Source organism: Temnothorax longispinosus, unplaced genomic scaffold, assembly GCF_030848805.1.
Source record: "Temnothorax longispinosus isolate EJ_2023e unplaced genomic scaffold, Tlon_JGU_v1 HiC_scaffold_58, whole genome shotgun sequence".
Taxonomy (NCBI): domain Eukaryota; kingdom Metazoa; phylum Arthropoda; class Insecta; order Hymenoptera; family Formicidae; genus Temnothorax; species Temnothorax longispinosus.
Window position 1 is genome coordinate 19,963 of NW_027270429.1, and position 18,218 is coordinate 38,180.

Consider the following 18,218-nt stretch of genomic DNA (forward strand, 5'->3'; position numbering starts at 1 on the left):
AGCTGCGGACCATCGAGGAATTTCAAGTTAAAATACTATAATTATTGTTTTAAAAACGATAAAATAACGTAATTTTTACCATAAACATAGTAATTTAACTTAAAATTCCTCGATGGTCCGCAGCTAGTGCGACACCATAGTAATATTTACTATAAAATTTTCTCCGTGTTATAATTATTTTCGGTAAAAAACAAAATAGCCTACATTAAAAAAGATAAGAAATGCGAAATTTTATCACATTTATACATATATTCATATATTTAATGTTATTGTCCACAATTTATCGTTATTGATATCTGAAATGTGTAAGCAATTTAATTGTAATATATTTTATAACTTTTTTATATTTTAAATTGTATGTACGTATATTTTTTAACGTAATATTATATTTTTTAAATTGTATATATAAAAATTGTACGATAAGAAACAAGAAATGAAAAAAAAACATGCATTTGAAGAAAGCTAGGAAAACCGCTGATTTTAAAATTGAAGGAGGGTGATAGTAAAGAGCTCCTACAGATTGATTTGTTTTACCTAAATTAATTTTTTAATTGATTTTTTCAATTAAAAATATATAGTTTGTATATAGGAAAATTCTAAACTTCAAAATCTCAAGGTTTCTATCGTAATTATATATTCGGTCAAAAAGATATATATAGTCTAAACAATTATAACTGCTTGGTGCATTGTGCATCTTTTCGTCATGCATACATTATATGTTTAAGCAATGCCGTATATATTATATTTAATCTTCTCCATTTCGTTTTTTTATATTATATACATATGTTTTATATACTATAAAAAAATTAACAATATTAAAATAAAAAAACATACTTTTTTTATATTCTTATATGTCTTTTTTATGTTTAAATTATTCCAACTTTTATAGTTATTATTTTTATAATGTGTTGATGTGAATGCAGCACGCGGAGTAGAACCAAACAATCGTGTATGTAACAGAATCGTGATTATTATGAACATAGCATGTTACCCACCAGAAATATCCTACGTTACGTATATTTCAATGACGTGTCGTTCAGTGACACGTGGAGGTGTCACTGGACAAGTTCCATCTAAAAAACGGAAGCACGTTCACTCTCAGACTTCTCTTTGATTCAATGATACTATATCTATAAATCTATTGTATCAGAGAGAAGCCTGAGAGAGGCCATCCCGGCCTTTTTCGTGGGACCACCGAAAGCCCCTATTTTCGAAATTGGTACTACGTAGCCACGTTCATTTTCCCCGACACTGATTTCCGATAAAACATTATTTTGGTGCACGTCCGTGCTACATCTGCAAATGTACATATACATTGCAGTTTGCAGTGTCGAAAAGAAAAAAGTGAGAGAGGGAGAGAGGGCTATTACGTATATTTAACATATAATATAAAAATATTTAAAATATAAAATAAGTTAATATTTATCGATACATGTGTAAGATATAAATATTAAACTGATTCTCAACCAATTACAATCGAGAATATTTATATCTTACATGTATCGATAAATATTAATTTATTTTATATATTTATATTATATGTTAAGTTAAATATCTAATAGCCCTCTCTCCCTCTCTCACTTTTTCTCTTCTTTCACTTTCACACTTCCCAGACAGCGCAATGTCCAAAATCGGGACATAACAAGACGTCTTTTAGACCGCGTCTTAATTATGTTTTATTTTATCTGGATTATTTTAAATAAAAGATATGTTATCTCCTATCAAAATTTAAAAATCTGAATACAAGACAACAGGCGTTTATGAAAAATTTTGTAAGTAAAACGAATAATATTTGGGGAACAAGCAACAGAGAATGTTTTATAATTTTTAAGTATCTTGATGACGACGGTTTATCGTCTTATATGGTAGCGCGATCACCGCGCTGCAAGAACGATCGCGACGAAATTTTTACAAACGATACAATTTAATGAGTAGATATATGAGGTTAGGAGGAATAAAAAAGCAGATACAAATAAATTCGAAACATTTATATAAACGTAACGAATTTTACGTGAACGAACGAATTAGGTGTCTGATGTTTTTGAACGAAAAACGAAATTGTATTCGTGAATGCACATTTCAGCTGTTCGCACTCACGATATTCATATACGCATTTCGAAGCAAGCTTGCTTCCTCGAACCTCGTTCGCGATCGTTTGCGATCGCAACAAGCAAAGTGCGAAACGTCAAACGCGCGATCGTTCTCTTCAATCACTTATTAATTATTAATTCCCGCACTTAACGAGAGGTTCAAGCTATTCATTAGCGTCTTCCCGCGCGATTCATCGAAAAGATCGAAACGGAGACATATGAGACGTGAATTCCGGAGCAGGTTATCGTTTCACTGCGACACGCGGAACAACGATTCCATTAAGATTCCGGATGTATCGCGCTTCGGGGGAGAGGAGGAATCACTTATTTCTCACATACGTACATATAATTTACTCACCATTCAGTCACAACGCACTACAGGAGACCCGCCAAATCACAGCCGGCAGGGTGATATGTACGGCGCGACGTCCAGCACGGCATTCGACGTTCATTTCGTCTAGCGACGGCATCTCACTCGTCTCAGCCGACACGAAGAAGGAACGGAATATTCGGCGTACGTTCAGCTTGCAACACCCCGTAACCGAATTTCTTTTCGTTCGCGAGAAAAGAATTGCACGACCGACGACGTCTCACACCGACGTTGAACGTGTCGCGACTCGCGTATTACTTGCGCCGCTTGGCGGGCGCCGTTGCCGCCGCGCAGTCGGGCGAGACGTCGAACGTGATTGGCTCGCGAGTCGAGCCCCCGAGTCCGGCCAATCACGTTCGGCCGCTCTCGCCGCCGCGGCGCCGGCGCGGCGGCTCGATGCGGGCAGTCTAGGCACTACAGAAATCACAGATATTCTGCTTCTCCTTCTCGTGTGCTCCTTCTTTTCATGTCATGTGAACACGTGTCGTCCTATGTTATCCAAGAAAGTGGAGTATCGTGCAAGACGTGTCGTGTAAAAATAGAATAATTAAGAAAAAGAAGCTGGTAGAAGAATAAACTCTCACTGACAATGACGGAAAAAGTGCGGAGATATGAGAAAATCGATTTTCTGGGCGAAGGACAGGTTAGAACACCGTTTTGCCATTTCAGTGATTTAAGTACTGCATCGTATAATATTTATTTATTTTTAGAACGTTTTTTTATGCATTGTACGATGCCTGCTTGAGATAGCATCACACAATACGCAACTTATATTTAATGCATATTTATACATAGCAATTGCAATACATGATTCAATGATTTAAGTATAAAAATATTATAAATATAATTTGTAAATATACCGTATTGTGTATATTTCAGTTTGCCACGGTTTACAAGGCGAGGGACATAGAAACGAATAAAATTGTGGCTGTGAAAAAGGTTAGTTCCGACGTTATACAAAATATATGTTTCTACTTTTTGTACAATTTGTGTCATAAACTTTTTATATCTGTAAATATAGATTAAGGTCGGAAGTCGTGCAGAAGCTAGAGATGGTATAAACCGGACTGCTTTGCGAGAAATTAAACTGCTGCAAGAGTTAAAGCATGATAATATTATTGGCCTGTTAGGTACTTTATTTTAACATGGAAAAGTTTGATTAATACTCAATTGTTAAAACAAATAATAGGCAAACATGCAAAATTATATAATACAGTTTGTGTAGAAATACATTTTTATGATTATATGCGTATATATTGAAATTTCAGACGTTTTCGGCTATAAATCAAACGTATCGTTAGTATTCGACTTTGTGGATACCGATCTGGAAGTAATAATAAAAGATAGCAATATAGTTTTAACCGCAGCCAATATAAAGGCTTACATGATTCAAACCTTACAAGGCCTGGACTATCTTCATTTCAATTGGATACTTCATAGAGATTTGAAGCCGAATAACTTACTGGTGAACTCAGAAGGCGTTCTAAAAATAGGAGATTTTGGCCTGGCAAAATTTTTCGGATCACCTAACCGGATAAACACTCATCAAGTGGTCACAAGGTGGTACAGAGCGCCTGAATTACTTTACGGCGCTAGACTTTATGGAACTGCGATTGATATGTGGGCGGTGGGTTGTATATTAGCCGAGCTTCTGTTAAGAGTGCCATTTTTGCCTGGCGAATCTGATTTAGATCAACTCACTAGGATATTTCAGGTATTAATACGTCAATATAAAATATATCATTGTGAAATTATCTTATTTCTCTAATTTTGATGTTGTATCATTTCTCTGTTTAGACACTAGGTACTCCAACGGAAGAAACATGGCAAGGGATGACCGAATTACCGGACTTTATTCAATTCAAGCCCTTCCCTGGCACGCCTTTGAAGCATATATTCACTGCTGCTGGCGACGATCTCCTGGATTTAATTGCTAGTTTTCTGAACGTGAATCCTCTGGAAAGGTGTACGTGTGATCAAGCGCTGCAAATGCCATACTTTAGCAATAAACCCGCACCTACAGCTGGATCTAAACTGCCTCTACCCATGACCATTAAACGTCAACGTGAAGAAAGACCTAGTCTAAAAAGAAAACTGTTAGATTCGATGGAAGGAGCCTCTTTAGCTAAGAAATTGCAATTTTAATTGTGATTGATGCTAGAACAAATGGACGAGATAAGAAATTGCTCGCCAGATGCAACCAATGCCAATTTCGGAAGATTAGAGAGATCTCTAATTGTGATACTGTATGTCGAAGTATTGTGTCACGTTGTAGCAAATAATTTTATAAAAGTATTACTCGAATTCTAATATCTTACACATATATAGTACATAAAAAAGCATGTGTGATTATATTTTAATAATCTAGAATTTTGTGGCAAGAAATTCTAATAATAATTTGTACGATAATATCATATAAATCCATTTTTCAATAAATCACTATATTTCCGCTAATTGATCGGTGAAAATGACAGAGGAGCGGGAGGAGATATATATATACAGGCAATAATAATACGCGTGTTGAAAAATACAATGTTACGCTGCGATATCTTTATTAACTTAAAGATTAAAAAACGAGATATTCAAACGATTTCGTAAACCACGAAACATCCAATCTGAAAGAATACGAAAAAAGTAACTAGCTAATCATAAAGCATTAATTTTCTTTCACACCAGGCCGATATTTACGATAAGTACGGACGAGTAACACGATATTCACGTAGCATGTTTCAGTTCGCTAATCTGTGATCGTATTATGGGTGGATTTGTTGGATTTCATGGAGAAACCGAGATAAGTTACAGAAGCTTGTAATTTATCTCGCACCTTACATTTCGCGTATTTCGATCAAAGAACATTTCACTAAATTTACGTCTTATGATTCTGCTAATGCACATTTTGTAGGTAATGCTCATAATTGTACTGCATTGAAATTGCTTCTCTCTTCAATGCACACGTCAAAACGTGCAAACTTTCTTCAATTATGTATGTACATATGTACATGAAGTTATAAATCAATACTGTTATGCAACAAAAATACAATTTAGTACAAGATTATTCTTAATTTATTATATTAATGCATACGTCGAAACGAACCGGCCGCATTCGGAACGGAAGAGATCTGTCCTCTGTCACTCTGCTTCCAGTATAAAACGCAAAGATCCTTAAATTTAACGACAAAGGCCGTGCGAAGATTTACCTTACGAAAGTATATCTTATATTACATATCTTCTTACATACGAGCGTAATTTAGGATGATAGACATTTTAATATTGAAGCAATGTATGTGTGATTTACACCTATGCGTGCCTTGTTCTTTAAATTGTTAAATTTGGTAAAACGGAACAAAAAATTCTTTGTAAAATAATAATACATAATTGTTTTGATGTAAGATGCGTTTGGAGATTAGGGCCGTCATTAATTTACATGTACAAATATACATGAGTTCGTAAGACTATTTCGATCTCTGTGGCAAAGCACATTTTATTTACACGTCTCTCCCTTGCATCGTCGACTATATTACAGTTATTACAAGTATATCTTCGTTTATCTTCTCGTCGATCAATATTGCAAACATCTTGAAAGCAAACGGATAAATTAGGAGTAATTTAATTAGAAAAGTAATCTTAAAAAGCACCACAAAATGTGCTATATAAATGATAAATTTATGTTAACACATATCGTACTCTGGTCCCTTTCGTTTGAATTGAAATATAAGAAATATCTATGTTTTCTAAATATTATTATCTCCATATGATTAGTAGCATAGTAACTGCTAAATGTGTATGTGTGTTTGTAATAATATTACTGAATATTGAAACTCTTAAAGGAAAGTAGCAGAGATGAATCAATAAAAACGAAAATGTGATTAATCTGTGTAGTAATCTGCATTAAATCAAAAATAGAACATCTGACGTGTTTATCTATGTATGCCACTACTCGGTACCATGATTAGTTTTCTATTTTTTTTTGCTTATGAATATTACAACATACGTGTATGTATATATATAAAATTTTGCAATTGTATTAAACTTCGTTAATGCATACATACATTGTACAAGGAACATTTTAAACTTTAATATTTATTTGCATAAAGTACGTACGCCTTTGCATAGCTCTATCGTGAAATATTAATTTCAATATTTATTACAACTAACAAATAGTTAAATTTAAAAAGACAAGTTACTATTAAAAATCCCTCTATGGTAAAAATGAAAAATACTGGACATAATATCAGAAAGAAATAATACTGTTTTAGATATGTGATAACTAATTATATATATAGTAAGTAAAATTAAATTATTGAGTTTATTTCAAGAGAAAAATTATTTATTTTAGACAAGAAAGAAATATTAAAATAAATAATTATATTAAAAAATATCAATTATATTCATATGATTGATTGTTTAGCAACCACATATAATGCATATCTGCCTTATATTTAATTAATTGTTCATATTATTGTCATATATTAACATTTTATTAAAAAACGTACAAATAAGAAAAATGTTTAGAGAAATGAACACAAACTGCTATGAAAAATACAAATTATATAATTGAAGTTTAGATAAATTACTATATTTCTCAGGTTTATACTATGTCCCAATAATTAATGTTTGATAATCAATAGAGCACATGCAGTAGACAAATACAGTTTACTTCCAAATTTGATTCGGCATTTGACTTATAACGTACATATAACAGTTTATGCAATCAACAATTTATGACTACGCGTTATAATTCTTACCCGTCTTACATTAAATAAGCACATCAATATTAATTATATCAAGAGTTTCAAATAATATCTATATATTTCCTCTTTTTTTACACTTAATAAAACAAGATAACAATATGGATATTAGCAAAAAAAATTGAGTCTCTTTAGCTTCTTTAAAATAAAAATCATTTAATACTTCGGAAACTTATACAGCACATATAACAAGATATTTCAGAATTTTAATATTTAATTTTGCAAGTAATTCGTAGGTGATAAAATTACATATATATCTTGTTAATATAACACAAAATGTTAGCAAAATGAATGCGCATATAAATCAGTTACATTCTACAAAGAATGTAACTTGTGCATGTGCACACCTAAATATGTATTTTTCCCACATGTAAAGAAGAAACATGTCCAATATTGTTTCAATATTGAATATTATACAATTCCATACAGTGTATCATTTTTAGTTTATATAAATATATCTTCCAAATTATTTTCTTAGAATTCATTTATACTGTTATTAATAAGTATTTCATCTTTACCGCGCAAAGATTTATTAATATCTTATTACTTGTAATGCTTGTAATTCAAATTCATTTTAGAAGCACACAAAATTTCTTCAGAATAAAAATCTGTTTTGTAACGAGTATACGAGACGTCATATAAAACTCAATTATCATTTAAATTGAGGACATTACGCTAGCATTTCACGGATTAATGGTGATTTACTTTCTTCCAGAATGTAATATTTGCCCAAAATTCGACGCTTCATGATAAGCAAAAGAAAAACTTCAGAAACTTATTTGAGAGAATCAACTTTTGTATTGCAAACTTTGGAGGAGCATATTATGTGATACAAAAAAGACTGCGGTATAAACTACTGAATGCCTGCGCCTGGAACTAGTAAGTTAAAGTAAATACACTTATTTCATAATTGTTTGTTATTGACATAGAAAAAAAAAACAAAGTGTACATCATATAAATCTAAACTAACGAAATATCACGGGAGCTCGAGAAACTCTGTGTAGTTTGACGATTAGGCACAATGTTTGAAAGCAACCAAAATTCTAATGTTTTCCGTTCAAATTATAGTTTGATTGTGGAGCATACTTTCCCCGTACAAACTATTTCTCTCTAAATTTTCATTGTAATATTAAAAGTAGAAATACATACTCTCTATTGTTTCGCTACTGTTTTTTTCGCTTTAATATATTATATATGTATTCAATAGTCAGTCCAAGGCAAACTTTATCCGCGATAGTGTAATATATAATATAACTACTATTTTCATATTATTTTAAATCGATCTATCTATATATTACTTTCTTTTAAAAAATGTGTATACTTAACATTTAATATAATATATATATCTCTTTAAAATATGTACAGTCAATTCTATAATACAATATTTTAAATCATTTGTTATATTCATGTTTTATAAAGGCAATTATCAATGTAACTATTATTCTTATAATATATTGTGTAAACGCGTTTTTTCTGTTTTTACAATAATAATGTTCATATTGGGATAATATATAATACAAGATAAGATATTACAAGATTTTGACACCTCTATGCAATACTTCTATTATATACAGTGCATGATAATGCAAATTATTTCATCTATCGTTTTACTGCATTGGTTTTTTTTTGTATTACGATTTTCAGTAAAATGGACTGAGAATTATCCACAGAATTACAAATACGATTAAATGTTGAGAACATGTGTTTCCAATCCATATTAGAGTTTTTAATGAGAGAAAGGTTTTTTAAGACACGTGAATTATATTAAAAAATCGTCTCAACTTTCTGTAGTAAATTATAATTAAACATTTTATACATACCTACAGTATGTATAAATAAACTGTAATAAGATTCGTGTATTTAATTAATAAATTATTGAAAATTAATATCATAATTTCAGGTAAAATAAAAAAAAACATATATCTCTCTGTATTTTCTATTAATACTTGCTTTCAACGTTGTTTTATATTATTATATGGAATTAAGATAGTTATCATTTTTCATCGAACAAAATATCAAAAATTATTTACATGTTGATATTTAAGATTGTTTTCACATATATTAATACGAAATTTCATAACAACTAAAAACATATCGTAGTCTATATCGTAGCATAAGCTATTTTTCTATACAAGTATATAATTATCATAAAACATTATTTTTACGTACATAATCATTGTGTCAACAAAACGTTAAATCAAGTATGTATATTCCGTGCACTTACTTGGCAAAAGTGCAAAGATATAAATTTAAAAATATTGAACACGTAAATACATAACACTTAAGTCATAATTATAACAAATATATAAATGCTTAACAGTGAAGTATAGACATAAAATAGCATATGCTACTTCTATTGTAGTGTAACTCAATGTATCCCACTGGAATTCATTGCGTTAGATACATGCATTAATGAAATTACATACATTTGTATTTTAACATTATTATCGTTGTTTATAGGCATCCGTTATAAATCGTAATAGATTTTTTTAATTGATCAAAATTTTCCTCAAATAAATAAATGTAAATTAAATGTAACGTAATCACAGACATCGATGCTTCACGAGATCCTCTCGAATACTACGTACAATACATCACTTGCATCTCTCAATTAACATAAAAAGAAAAGAAAAAAAGATATTGGGAACACGATTTCAATGGGATACACCAGAATCGATAAATTCGACGCGTTTAATTTTGGCTTAATGTCCGTAACTAAGTATATTAAGAGAACCTCACTAGTCACCTGCACTTTAGTGTCCATTGAGTTGACTAAAACATTCGAACTATTATAAATTAATCGTGTCCAGCGTGTGTGAATTTCTAGATGCGCTGTTGTCCTTTGGTGATGTCGTAGCGGCGTTAACCTGCTTCGTAACATTGTTCGTAAACGGCATAGAAAACTTAAAATCACCACCATTTGGCAATTTGCGCATAATTTTCCCAGATGTGATGAGCCTGCCGAAGCCCTCTTGGTGGGCGAAGGCGTAGCCCGAGCGTAAGGATCGCCGTGTACGTCTCGTAGACGGGGTACGCAGTATGTCCTGGCTTTGACGGGAACGCAGTTGTGCCAGTCTCTGCTTCAGTCTGACTCTGTCGGACAGTGTCGGTCTGACGTCCATGAAGAAGAATCGCCACGACAGTACCGGTATCACGAGAATTATACAGGATATCACTGTAGTGAACCAAAAGGTCGCCTCCGACATGGCCTGCAGACATGAATTAAGTACTAATAAGTGTTGCATATACTGGCAACTACGGAGAGTACGGACGAGGATTCGCGACGATACGTACCATCGTAAGACTGCCGACGTAACTACCGCCTATGACAAAGTTGTAGAAATAATCTAAAATAAAATACCAGATGAGCGAGCCCCACACCATGATGTGGTTGAAAACTGTCCAGTACGACGTGTCGAGGGCTATTTGAACGGTCACGACTATAACTAATATAGTGGCTACTACACTGCCCAGCAGCATGTGATCAGAAAGTACGTAACCCTTAGGTGATACCCCGTCCTTGTATGTCCCTGTCAAAATACCCAAGATATGTACGTTAGCATATAAATTTGCGTTGTTACAATTTCAAAATAAATATAATATAAACCAATCCCTTTAATAATTAGATGTAAAATATTTACCGTAAGGTACTAAAAATAATACACAACTAGCGTAAAATCCATGTAAAGCGCTCCAACAAAACTCCTTCTTGTTGAAGAGCAAATTTTGTAATCCTGGTGCGTATAGCTTCGGATACATTAAACTGTTCTTGTCGTTAACATCCTGATCAAAAATGCCAACCGCCAAGACTGGTAACGAGGTATAAAATAGATTGTAGACGGAAATGTACATAGGATCGAATACAGTCTGCAAGAAAATATATGCAAGAGATGAACATACAATTAACTTTAATTGCGCGCAATCTATGTACTATTTTCTACAACATGTCAGAAAAATATCTAAATTCATATTCAAAATCTCGACTTTGGAGCAAGCTCTTACAAAGGAGTTTTAAGCCTGTTCGTTTTCTCTGCACTTCTGAACTAGTGCAATAAGTTAGAATAAAACAAATATATGTTCTTTCATTTTAAATTATTGTACTAGTTCAGAAGTGCAACGAAAACAAACAGCCCTATCATGAATAATACTCCTTTGGAACAAGCTCTTACAAAGGAGCATTATGAATAATATTCGCCTTTAAATCATCATTCATTTCGTTATCTTTATCATTATCTTTATTATATCATCATTATTACCGTAAGTAGTTACCGTAGTTTTTGAAGATCTTACCTGTGCGCTGAATCCGCAGAAGAAAGCAAACCAGATGTGGCAGAGAGTAAACGCGAAATTCTTGTAAAAAAAATACCTAAGAAATTTACTCATTCTATAGTACGACCATCTGCCATGGACCAGAAGCAGCCTCTCCAAAAACCTAAATTGCCCTATCGAATAGTCGGAGGCTAATACCGCCTGCAATCCTTCCTGCCCGCTGATACCAACACCGATGTGAGCTGTTTTTATCATCGAGACGTCGTTGGCGCCGTCGCCAATTGCCAGAGTCACCGCGGACTTATTTTTCTTAATCAACTCGACGACCATCGCCTTTTGTAGTGGCGTCACCCGACAACATATTACAGCTTTACCTACAAGAGATTCGAGCCATCAAATAAATTGTTTCTATAAACATGCGTGATCCACTTTAACTTACATTGGCTGGACACTTCTAGAAAAAGGTGTTCAAGTTGTGGATGTAACGCGTGAACCAAAGAATGTCCGTTGATAACTACCGCGAATCCTGTTGAATTCTCCATCTCGTGCTCGTCTTGCTCGTCCCTACTAGGATTGTATTCGGTATCACTGCTGTGCAGAGAAAATAGCTTTCAAACAAAAGATGATCTCTTCTCATACAAAAGCTGATCATCTGGTATTTACGAAATGAAATTCACTCTAAAATTTATTCACTTCACAATTAAAACAGACACAGTTATAACAGAAATTGGACCGGAGATAATAAATCGTGATCATTAACGAAATGAAAAGAAATTTTGAAACTTCTTGCTATTAGAAAATGATGCACGGTAATCGTAAACAATAGACAGTGCATTGTATTAATAAACTATAGATACAAGAATGTGACACAAACAACATACCAGTTGTGTTAATATTATCACTAAGATTAATTATTAAGCATACAGAAAGAGAAGGAGTGAGTATCAAGCATCATGGTAAATCTCAGTTATCTATAACTATATATATTACTAAATTGTAGGATATTCAGATATAACATATGCAGTATCTGGAAAATATCTGAAGTGATTTAAAAAGGCAGACCTAATCTATCATTCTAAATATAGCCATATTGTTATATTATCAAAAAGAAGTAGCAAATGTTGATATCTTTCAGAAGAAATGGAAGATAATTTTGTAATGCTTTTTAAATACAGAGGATATGAATACTATCAGATATAGGGCATGCAGATTGTAATTCAAAGTCGGGCTTCGCGATGGACAAATAGAGAAGATGGGATATGTATAAACCAATGCACGTATGATGAATTAAGCTAGCAAAATACAAATTTGTCGCATCCTCGTATCATCCGGAAAACAAGTACCAAGTTTTTCATTCTTACAAAAATTTTAATTTGAACTGCATTGCGAGATCCGCTAGCTTGGGTATAAAGCATACGAGTTCTCTGCAGTTAAGTACGATAAATTTTTAGGCAAGACTGTATAGACATAGAAAGCATTACATGAAAAACATAGTGCCACATTCAGTGTGAGAGATAAGTTTTCTTTTCCTTTCTTAACAAGAATGCGTTAATTAGAATCAGCAATAGAAAAAATTGATAGGTTGTACTCCGTCTCTTTCATGTGCCTGACCTTTCCTTGTCCCACCTGAATGTGACAATGGAGAGTGTCGGCCGTTTCTGTTGGGTCGAGGCCGTCTTAATGGTATCCAAATATCGCATTAATTGCGTTTCCACGCCATCGTAAGTGGTGCCGTCTACTACGAAGACATCTGTGAGATCATCCGTCAATAACTGACATGAGTATCCGATGTTGATAGCCGTCTCTGTACAAAAAAAAGTTTGACGTAAAGATGTTATTCTACGAACACAAGCACAAGTCTTTTTGTCCTTATAATACTTGTATGATCTTCAAGCTTACCCTGTTTGTCACCGGTCAATACCCAAAGTTTGATGCCAGCGAGGCTGAGATTGGCGATGGTCTGAGGTACACCATCTTGCAATTTATCCTCGATGGCAGTAGCACCCAATAATGACATATCTTTCTCTATTTCTTCATAAATCGCGTCTAGCTTGTCGTCTCTATTTTCTTGGCTTAACGCGGCTTCTTGATGGCGTTGCTTCCAATTATTAAAAAAACTTTCGTCCAAATCCCTCACGGAAAGGCACAGTGTTCTTAAGCCTTCACTCGCAAATTTATTTAGATGATCCAATGTTTTTGCCATTATCTCGTCGCTGTCCTTTTTCAATCGCTCGTAAATAACGCTGTCCGCTCCTTTGCAGTATAATCGGAGGTGTCCGTCTTTTCTCAAAATCACGGACATTCTCTTTCGCACATTATTAAAATCCAGAATGCAGAGAAGTTCGTATATCTCTTTCTTTCCCATTACTTCGATCGTTATACTGTTAGGCGATCTCTCCTTGAAGACAAAACCGAAGTTCCTAGCCGCGGATACTAAGGCAGCCTCATCGGGCGATTGTGCTTGATATTCGATCTTGCCGTGTTTGTCTTCCGGCATAACGGTATGACAAAGTGCTAACAGTCTGAAAAAACTGTGGACGTCCTGATTTTCCCGTCTCACAGCTTCGAGCAGCGCGGGATCATAGAATTTAAAGTCTGGTTCGTAGTCCTTGTTAAACGAGAAATCCAAGGGTGGCATTGTCTGCAAAATGTGTAATGAAATTTATTTTAAGAACTTTGCACTTTGTTCGTGTACCACGAGGTTAATGTAAAAGAAAGTTAATCTTATTGGCAGAGATCGGGAAATCCGCTGTTGTTAAAAAAGAAAGGAAAGAAAGCTAGACGGAAAGCTTTAGAAAGCATATTATCCAGAGTAATGTACCTTGTTTCCATAAAAATAGGTTTGTTGGAAGACCTGGATTATATACCGTTAGTTGTATCATTGTATCAAAGTATATACATTACAAGAAAATAGCTACAAAAGAAATTAGCCTTAACCATGCGTTTGTGTGATACAAGGAATAGGTACGACTTTTATTTATCTAGTTTATGGCACAGTGTAAAGTTCTAACGTGCACAAACACTACAGATACAGTTATTGAGCGTATAATAAAAACAATAGAAATGCTTCTGTTACTTATATGATATTATATGCGATAAGTTACTAGTGTAACGATAAACAGATGATATTGAATATGATATATACAATTAGGACGACAACGGGGTATACAGATAAAAGCGATAGCGTGTAAAGATTTCGTGTACAGATTTCGTGATCGTTGACAAGAGGTGCTAATTATCAACATGCGTACTGAAGACTTGTGTGGAATCTTTGGGCTGCCGTTGATCCCGGGTTCCGGTGTTGTATTAGACACCCTGTCTGCTTGTTCCAGAAGACGTACATTCGGACCACTTAATGGTGTATAAACTGGACGTACAAATTCCTGTCCGCTCTTCCACCGCATCGTCGACGTTGTAACAGCTCTGTCCGTCTACATGCAGCACACACATGCTAAGTATATGAAATTTCTTGCAAAGATATGACCACGAATTGATATCATATTCGCATGTAACTGAAGACAATTATCATGTATGAGTAAAAAAGGAATCACGATATAGACAATCAGGAATATTCAACAAATCACGTATGCATGTAATAGTGTGCAAGGACAATTTTTAATGCTAATTGCATTATTAATGTAAACATGTTTTAACGTGTTTTGCAAGAAGAAAAAAAAGGACGTTCTATAGCTTTTCGCATGATTATTTATAGGCTATAATTCACGATAAAATGTAGCACAGATTGTAATAAAAAGAATATAACATATATAACGTAACAATGCAGTATGTAACCCCTCTATAACAATAACAAAGAATTTTCAGCGAAAGCATATGATCAATGACGTTTTTTTTTTCACGCAGCATTGGAAGCATAGCTAATATAATGCGGATAATGTATTTGTCTTATTTTAGATAATATGTATAATTTTGTAATAACATGAAAATTTATGTTGCAGCACGTACCCTGTCGTTCAGCATCGAGTTAGGGATCTTCGCGTCAATAAAAGAACGACTCACCTCGCTCAAATCGATGACTTCGCCGGTAACTTCGTCAATGATGTCGCCGTAACACTTGCCTGCCACAGAACACTTGTTGAAAGTCATTATGTTCTGCGTCAACGTCCCGGTTTTGTCGGAGAATATGTATTCTATTTGGCCCAGCTCCTCGTTTAACGTGGTAGTCCTTGCTTTAGCGTGCGTTTTCGTGGGCGCGTAGTACATTTCCTCGTCCCAATTTATCAAAAATGATTGAACGAACCGAATAACTTCGACACTCACATACAAACTGATTGGCACCACCGTGTTCAGTACGATAGAGTACGAAAAGAACACGAGTAGGGCAATCACTGTGGCACCGGTAATGGGTTCGCTCGGCACTAACGAGTCCCACGGTAGGTACGCTTGGAAATAACGGCCCACAAGGCTTTCCCAAATACCACAGCCGACCATGCAGAACAGACATAAGGAAAGTAAAAAAAACACTATCCCGATGATGAGAAGATTCAGCAGTCTATCTATAGAGGTCCTTTTAAATTTGGTCTTCCCTGAGTTTTGCATCAGTTTGGTATCCTTGCCCGCAAAGATCACCATGCCATAGCACCACTGCGTGTTCCTAAGCACGCAGCCCCGTAAAATAATCTTGTCGTTATCCAATGCGTATCTGCAATTAATTGTGAAATATTAGTATCATATCGGTATCGCTGATAAACAGTAGTTAAGTAAACTTGACGCGAGCAAAGCAAGAATCAGATATCTTTATATATAATTTCTACAAGAAACTGTGGCCTTCTGTGGAATATTCCGTTTTATCTGGCTCTCGCTGTGCTCCATTTATATAGCGTTCATCTTACTTTTTTCCTCTCCACGTTAGCGTTCCGTCGAATTTATTTAATAAATTATTAGGGGTTTCGCAAACGATCTCTCCATCGAACTGGCCGATTAATTCGTGATTTTCCATCATCTCGGCAGTTTCGGGCAGGCACTGACGACATTTCAAATTCGTCTCCCTACACAAAGTTTATAGAGATTATTACATCTTCATAGATACACAATTTTACATTTAATTGAACGATTTTCATAAACGGTACCCGTCCAATTCCGCTGTTTCGATGTAACAGAGGCCATTCGGCTCACTCGTCGTTAGCAGCAAAACGTCCGCTGCGACAAACTGATCGTTCTCCATTCTAATTACGTCGCCCACTTGAACCTGCGACCATTTCTCCTCACGAAGATTAGAACCCCGCAGCGTCCGGGATTTCCTATTATTTACTTGAGAGTCGTTGCTATGCCGTTGCTGGAAATTAAATTGTATTAAGTTTTCGCGGATCATACTCTACTCTTTGTATAAAGTCTACTTTATTTGAATACTGTTCTAAAAGATGTTTTTATAATTTTATGTATCTATTTTGATGATATATATATTGGTATTTTTTTCCACAAAATGTAGCAAAAAGTAGTAAAGACGTTGATTACGGAATACTTACAAAGTCGTCATAGGCATCTTTGACGGCAGTGAGTGTGAGTACCCCTATAAGCGGTATGGCTGTGGTGATAGGGGTTAAAGAGGATATGGCGGGGATCATCTGAAGCACCAACAGGCATAGGAAGTAAAAGTTAGCGAGCCGCTGAAATTGCTCGAACAAATTCAATGGTAGGAACGTCAGAACCGAATACTTGGACGTCTTGATGTAATTATTCTGCAAATCAATAGAAATATTCGTGTTCATATCCGTTACACATTAAATACCTTTCATTTTTTCATTTTTTTTTTAATTTTTAAGATTTGATAAGAGTAATGCAAGAAGATATGTTCCGTCTTACCGCATAATTAAACTGTGAGTTGTACTCGCGATTATTGGCGCGAATCCGCCTCTCTGTTTCTGTAAAAATAATAGAATACAATAATACAATAAACGAAACATTTATCGCATGTGTCTGTATAACAGTAGCTGATATATATACAACAATATTTATATACATCAATGATTCTCATTAGATCCTACAGTAGATTGTTATATACTTTCGTTGTCTATTTTTACCATGTATAGATCGTGTTGAGAAAAAAAGAATGCGGATGTTGCAATAAACTTACAGATACTAAGGGAAATAAACGTTTCTTTACATAGCGATTAGGCAAACAAAATTATTTTAATCACGTATTATTTTCTAAGTTTCGCACCATACACCGGAACAAAACAAATAATAATTTTACAGCCTTTAAAATAGAAAATATAGTAGCTGCGCCGGATATTTCTTTTTTTTCGCCGCTAATCGGTCTTATAGTCAAGTGCATTGCTTTACATTCGCTTGTAATATATCTACCGCGGCAGTTCCACATAACTGGATAAACTATTAATCGTTGGCTCGTCATGCGAAGTGTGGCAAAGTCCACTACTGCATGGCATTACCACGAAGAACGATCGAATCGATCCTTGCGTAGTAGGCACACCCCGCCGTCACGTGTTCATGAAAACTACGTGGGTGTTACATACTCCGTTTTCTTTATTTATGAAATTTAATAAATTATTCGAGTGTCCGAGGCGCGGAGCCTTGGATAGTTTTGTACAAAGTATATGTCGCTGAAACTTGCATTATACCTAAAATCAGTGGCATTGATCGCCGTCCATCCATTGCGTAACTTTGTGCATGCACTATTGTTTGCGATGGATTCTAGTCGAAATAAAAAGTAACATAAACAAAATTTAAATGCAGCGTGTCAGTTAAATGGAAACGCGCACGCGG

General features: G+C 34.5%; 2 protein-coding genes across 9 annotated transcripts in view; one reads left to right on the forward strand and one right to left on the reverse strand.

Annotated features, from left to right (window-relative positions):
* The first annotated feature begins 2,899 nt into the window (after nt 1–2,899).
* Cdk7 (Cyclin-dependent kinase 7) lies at nt 2,900–6,102 on the forward strand. The gene is made up of 5 exons (XM_071797353.1): nt 2,900–3,103; nt 3,340–3,399; nt 3,482–3,590; nt 3,729–4,174; nt 4,258–6,102. The coding sequence occupies exons 1-5, from the start codon at nt 3,050–3,052 to the stop codon at nt 4,603–4,605; spliced, it is 1,017 nt and encodes a 338-aa protein (XP_071653454.1). The 5' UTR covers nt 2,900–3,049; the 3' UTR covers nt 4,606–6,102.
* A 776-nt stretch (nt 6,103–6,878) lies between these two features.
* Nucleotides 6,879–18,218, reverse strand: part of Atp8b (ATPase phospholipid transporting 8B) — a 54,371-nt gene continuing 43,031 nt past the window's right edge. For 4 of the 8 annotated variants that reach the window (XM_071797352.1, XM_071797351.1, XM_071797345.1 and 1 more), the window contains 13 exons: nt 17,298–17,356; nt 16,961–17,173; nt 16,565–16,770; nt 16,328–16,483; nt 15,495–16,137; nt 14,729–14,908; nt 13,377–14,118; nt 13,089–13,281; nt 11,917–12,068; nt 11,499–11,851; nt 10,850–11,075; nt 10,503–10,738; nt 6,879–10,417 (listed from right to left, as the gene is read on the reverse strand). In XM_071797352.1, coding sequence (XP_071653453.1) covers nt 9,998–10,417; nt 10,503–10,738; nt 10,850–11,075; nt 11,499–11,851; nt 11,917–12,068; nt 13,089–13,281; nt 13,377–14,118; nt 14,729–14,908; nt 15,495–16,137; nt 16,328–16,483; nt 16,565–16,770; nt 16,961–17,173; nt 17,298–17,356 — 3,779 coding nt within the window. In that variant the 3' untranslated portion in view covers nt 6,879–9,997. The remainder of the gene's footprint in view (nt 10,418–10,502; nt 10,739–10,849; nt 11,076–11,498; nt 11,852–11,916; nt 12,069–13,088; nt 13,282–13,376; nt 14,119–14,728; nt 14,909–15,494; nt 16,138–16,327; nt 16,484–16,564; nt 16,771–16,960; nt 17,174–17,297; nt 17,357–18,218) is intronic. The other 4 variants (XM_071797348.1, XM_071797347.1, XM_071797346.1 and 1 more) reach the window with 4 other exon arrangements.